The following is a 4,691-nucleotide window of genomic DNA, read 5'->3' as shown; positions in this document are numbered from 1 at the left end:
ACCGAATATACATATTTGGTACTCTATGTGTTATATTCGTAAGTTTATTCGAGAAATTATCTACCGAATCTGGGTAGTTCATGGCATTCAATGCATGCAATAATCGGTTTTTCTTGTTTACAAAAGCACACAAACGCATGCAAATCGAGTATTTGAGTTTCTTAACACAATACCAGTGTTTTACATGCATCGTTAGCTTCAATATCATGCGATTCTCCATTTTCTTCCATGAAAGGGTCGTCTAGGTTTTCCTCTCCACAAAAGTTTGGATCATTCAACATATACCCCAAATCGCCTTCGCCATGATACTCACCTTCTTCTTCTTCATATCCATCCATTTTTGTAGTGATAAAATGGGTTTTTCCCTTTTTTCCTCCACCTTCTTCTCTATAACTCTAACAACTCAAAAATGAAAAAGAAATGGAAAAAATGAAACATAAATCATTCTAATATTGCACCGACTACAATCGGAAGTTCGGGTAAATTTTTGTCTTCCGATTGAAATCGGAGGATAAAAATATTATCATATCCTCCCAATATATAAGGATAATTTTGCCATTACGAACATAATTTTTCCTTTGGGTGACCTTTTTTATTTTATTGTTGGCTCTTAAATTCTTTTGAGTGGCCCCCTAAAAACACGAGGATAAGTAGTATCCACAATAATCTTCCAAGTTCTTCCATTTATATCAATATGGATCAGTATTGATTGAATGTCTAATCTGTCTTTCACATTTTAAATCGCCAAGTTGAAATAGTGGACACTTGTGGATACTCTTATCCAATTCCAATCTAGCTATGTCATACTTTATCTGCAAAAATTAATGCATGACTGCACACTTCCTAGGAAGGTGTATGATTTTAGGATGAGCTGTTTCGGTCCACATACTATCCCATTTGGCCACAAATGTTTTAAGAAATCAACATAAAAGTTGTATTATTTTGGCACGCTAGTTGAGTGTATCTACGTAACACTGAAATCAACCGGAGTGCAGCCGGTTGTTCCCGCAGCGCATGGACGGTTGATGTTCACCTCAAGACATAATATTGTCATCTCTCCAACTAAGCAACAGTGTCTTACTGGTGACAGTACAGACACCTGTCAGCATTTGTATGGTTATCAAATGACAGCCAAAGAGAAATAAATTTGTCATTTTTCATGTAAGGAAATCGTTTGGTAGGAAAATGTTCACATAATTACGCAGCTGGCATTATATTCTGCCAGCTAGTCTTCATGATTAGGACATCTAGAGAGAGAATGTTACACACGCCACGTAGATAAGGATTAATGGGATTGTGGTGTTTGGCAACGGGATACAGCTAAAGTCATTCTAGGAATTTATCAAAAAAAAAAAAAAAAGTCATTCTAGGAAAATTGCTTTGGAAAGAAGTCGTTCTTTGAATTGATAAACATAGATAAGAAAATTGCCAGACGGAGGTAGCAAAATGGAATATTATGTGTAGAAAGATGCCAGATACTCATACAGGTCAGCTATATATTGGGCAATAAAAATTAGGATATGCTGACATGGATCCAACCAGAGAATCAATCATTGAAGTCCTTCCTTGTATAAAAACAGAGACATCTACACAATGTTGTAATTACAGAACAGAGTGAAGAAATTTCTAGACAACAAAATCAGAGAGATCTGGGTTTTAATGAATATATCTTCTAGTTCTGAAAACGTAGCAAATACAGAGGAGAAAACAGAGTGATTTAAGCTCTGCAAATGTCTTTAATCGGAGAGTTCTATTTGTTTCTTGAAAGTGAGAAAGTTGAAGGAGAGTGGGAGAAAGAACGATAGATTCATTCAATTCGATTACAATAATTATTCATTTGGATTCCACAAACAAAATCATCTAACGAGAAAACTGATATTTACAAGGAGATTGACGAACAGAAGAAAACCCAAACCTCAACAGGTATTTGATTTTTTTATGATTGATGAAAAATTCTTTTGAGTTTTTCATTTCAAAGAAAAGGGTTTGTTTTCTATGATTTGATTTAATATAGTATATTTTTTCAGGATTTTTTGAGTGGATAAAATGGGAGTTACTGGAACAGAGTCATCAACTCATGAATCCACCACCATGAAATCACCACCACAACCGGTGGTGGATGTTAAAAATGAAGCCCCTGAATTAGTGAAATGTGATTGTTGTGGATTAACAGAAGAATGTACATTAACATACATATCAAAAGTGAAAGAAAGATATCAAGGGAAATGGATTTGTGGATTATGTGCTGAAGCTGTTAAAGATGAAATCTCAAGATCATCATCATCAGAAGAAGATAAGAAGATCACAATTGAAGAAGCATTGAATCTACACATGAATTTTTGTAAGAAATTTAAATGTTTATCATCATCACCACCACCAAATCCAACTAAACATTTAGTTTCAGCCATGAAACATTTACTGAGAAGAAGTTTGGATTCGCCTCCAAGAGTACTAGTTCGATCGAGCTCGAGTCATAGTAGCAGTAGTGGTTCTGATCTAATTAGAACTAAGAAGAATTCTGATCATAATGTTGTTCATCTTACTCGATCTGGTAGTTGTTTCTCTACCCTTGCTCGTTGAATCCAAGAACAACCAGTTGGTCAAGCACTTGGTGGTTGTACCAAGAGGTATGCAGTTGAATTTTATTTACATCATAGGTTAGGTCCAAGAAATAATTATTACGGGTATAATAAGTTGTTGCAACCACCAGCGGCCGCCGCCGCCACCGCCACAACGTCCAAGGTTCAAATCATAAAAAGACCAATAAGATATAGTAGTGGCAGAGCCACGGAGGGATTCAAGGTTCAAGTCATGGCAGAGTCAGCATAAAATAAGTACTAGCTAGTAATTCAATGGTGGCAGCAAAGCCATTCATTACCCCCTATGGCAAAGCCATTCGCGGTTACTTTTAAGGTGTATCTGGCAAATGATTATGACATGGTGGCAGCAAGGTCTTTTAAATTTTAAGCTTAGTTAAATGTAAAATTTTATATGATTTGGATGAGACAAGGCTGAATGAAATATTTTTTGTTCCTTTGTGGAGTACATATACGTTTTTACCCTTCGAATTCCATTTTTTTTTAATTTGTTCTTTTTTTTCCTGATACGGCGTATCCAACTAAATTCCCCTGACTCGCAGTCCCAGCAAGCTAGACATATCCACTGGTGGCCGATCGACCTGCCATCCCCAACATCAAATCTAATTCCATCTTTTTTCTCCTTGTCTTTGTCTGTTTGATTTGATCTACTTTTTTCTCTAACTTGAGCCATGGAAAGGAATGTCTCATGGGGTATACAGTTTGGCCTGTCTTAGTTTTGGAAATGAGCAAAGCAATAATTAATTGATGTGCGTGTGTGCATGGTTTGTTTAAAAGGTAAGACAGTAAAATGGACACTTTCAAGATCTTCTTATGCTTTCTTTTTTTTTTCTGGCTGCAGAAGCTGCTGGAGATGAAGGATGGATAGCTAAATTACACAGTGAGAAAGAATGTAATGAAACATTAACAATACTGAAATGACAAAGGTTTGGAGAGGAGGAGGGGCCATTGATAGGGAGTGTGTAACAAACCATGGGGCAATGGACCCTTCATCCAACTTTTTGTTCTTTTTTGTTGATAAGGATATGGTTATTCCTATCAGTATCAGAATTCAATTATGGATTGTGGAATGATTTGGATTCATCATTTATTGGTGGTTGAGTTGAGTTGAGGCTGTTGAGCCACTGTTGGTGTGGGGATAAAGGGACAGAGGATCATCTTTTGTTTCTGCATGTTATCTTTAACTGTTTATACAAAATGCCTTCTCCAAGAAAACAACCCCAACCCCTCTTGCCCAAGGCCTCTCAAATTCTATTCTTGATGCTTGCTGGTGATTCTGCCTCAATATGGGCTAAAATGAAAGGAAAAAAAGAAAAGAAAATGATAGTATCTCTTTTCGAGGAACCGAGGTAATATATCAGTTGATGTCAATACAAAATAGTAAAATCGAGCAGCCCCCAGTACTGCAAACCATGAGTGGCGGACAAGACGAGTAACCCCCCAGTACTTGCAAGCCATGAGTAGACTGGTGGTGGTGGGTATCCTACTTGAGAGAGCAATTTATTGTGGTGGTGGTGACATATAAATCCCCTCAATCATTTCAAAGTTGGTGTCCTTTGCCTTTGTGAAAGTTAGTTTACCCAACTCTTTTACTATAATAAGCTAAACCATGGAAAAGAAATGAGTTTCTGGATTGATTGACAAATTTGTTTAGTGTAGGTGGGTAAGTAAACTAACATAGAAGCTACTAATCAGTGCTCGAGTTAGTAACTCTTAGCTCAAGGTCTATAAGGGTTTCGATTTATAGGGATCACGAGATTCGCGAGGAGACATACGTAGGTTTCATGTGGCCTGCAATTGGACACGATATGCGTGAGAAAAATATGCAAAACACTAATAATTCAATGGGGGAGCAAAGAGGAGCAACTATCATCAAACTAATGTCAACTGAGTATAGATCCCGGCCGCAGTCATTGGCACGTAGTATGTGACGATACAAATGGTCGAGCCATCTGCATTTGCTTTTGGGTGTTGAGGTGTATCTGCTAAATGAATGCGGTGTGTTTCTTGGCTCACCGCTGAGGGTCTGGAATTAAGGTTTATTGAATAAAGTTTGTTAAACCTAGTTAATTGTAAAACATTATGTGATTTGGA

At 37.0% G+C, this 4,691-nt stretch overlaps 1 protein-coding gene across 1 annotated transcript; it reads left to right on the top strand.

Moving 5' to 3' along the window:
* The first annotated feature begins 1,557 nt into the window (after positions 1-1,557).
* Positions 1,558-3,047, top strand: LOC113328372. The gene is made up of 2 exons (XM_026575483.1): positions 1,558-1,923; positions 2,028-3,047. The coding sequence occupies exon 2, from the start codon at positions 2,047-2,049 to the stop codon at positions 2,578-2,580; it is 534 nt and encodes a 177-aa protein (XP_026431268.1). The 5' UTR covers positions 1,558-1,923; positions 2,028-2,046; the 3' UTR covers positions 2,581-3,047.
* The last annotated feature ends 1,644 nt before the right edge of the window (positions 3,048-4,691 follow it).

The sequence above is a fragment of the Papaver somniferum genome, unplaced genomic scaffold (assembly GCF_003573695.1).
Source record: "Papaver somniferum cultivar HN1 unplaced genomic scaffold, ASM357369v1 unplaced-scaffold_107, whole genome shotgun sequence".
Classification (NCBI taxonomy): domain Eukaryota; kingdom Viridiplantae; phylum Streptophyta; class Magnoliopsida; order Ranunculales; family Papaveraceae; genus Papaver; species Papaver somniferum.
The sequence above is the reverse complement of the archived record's forward strand: the minus strand, read 5'-3'. Positions and strand labels throughout refer to the sequence as shown.

Excerpts from the sequence above, each read along its gene's own strand:
- LOC113328372 (XM_026575483.1), top strand. The coding sequence starts at position 2,047 with ATGGGAGTTACTGGAACAGAGTCATCAACTCATGAATCCACCACCATG.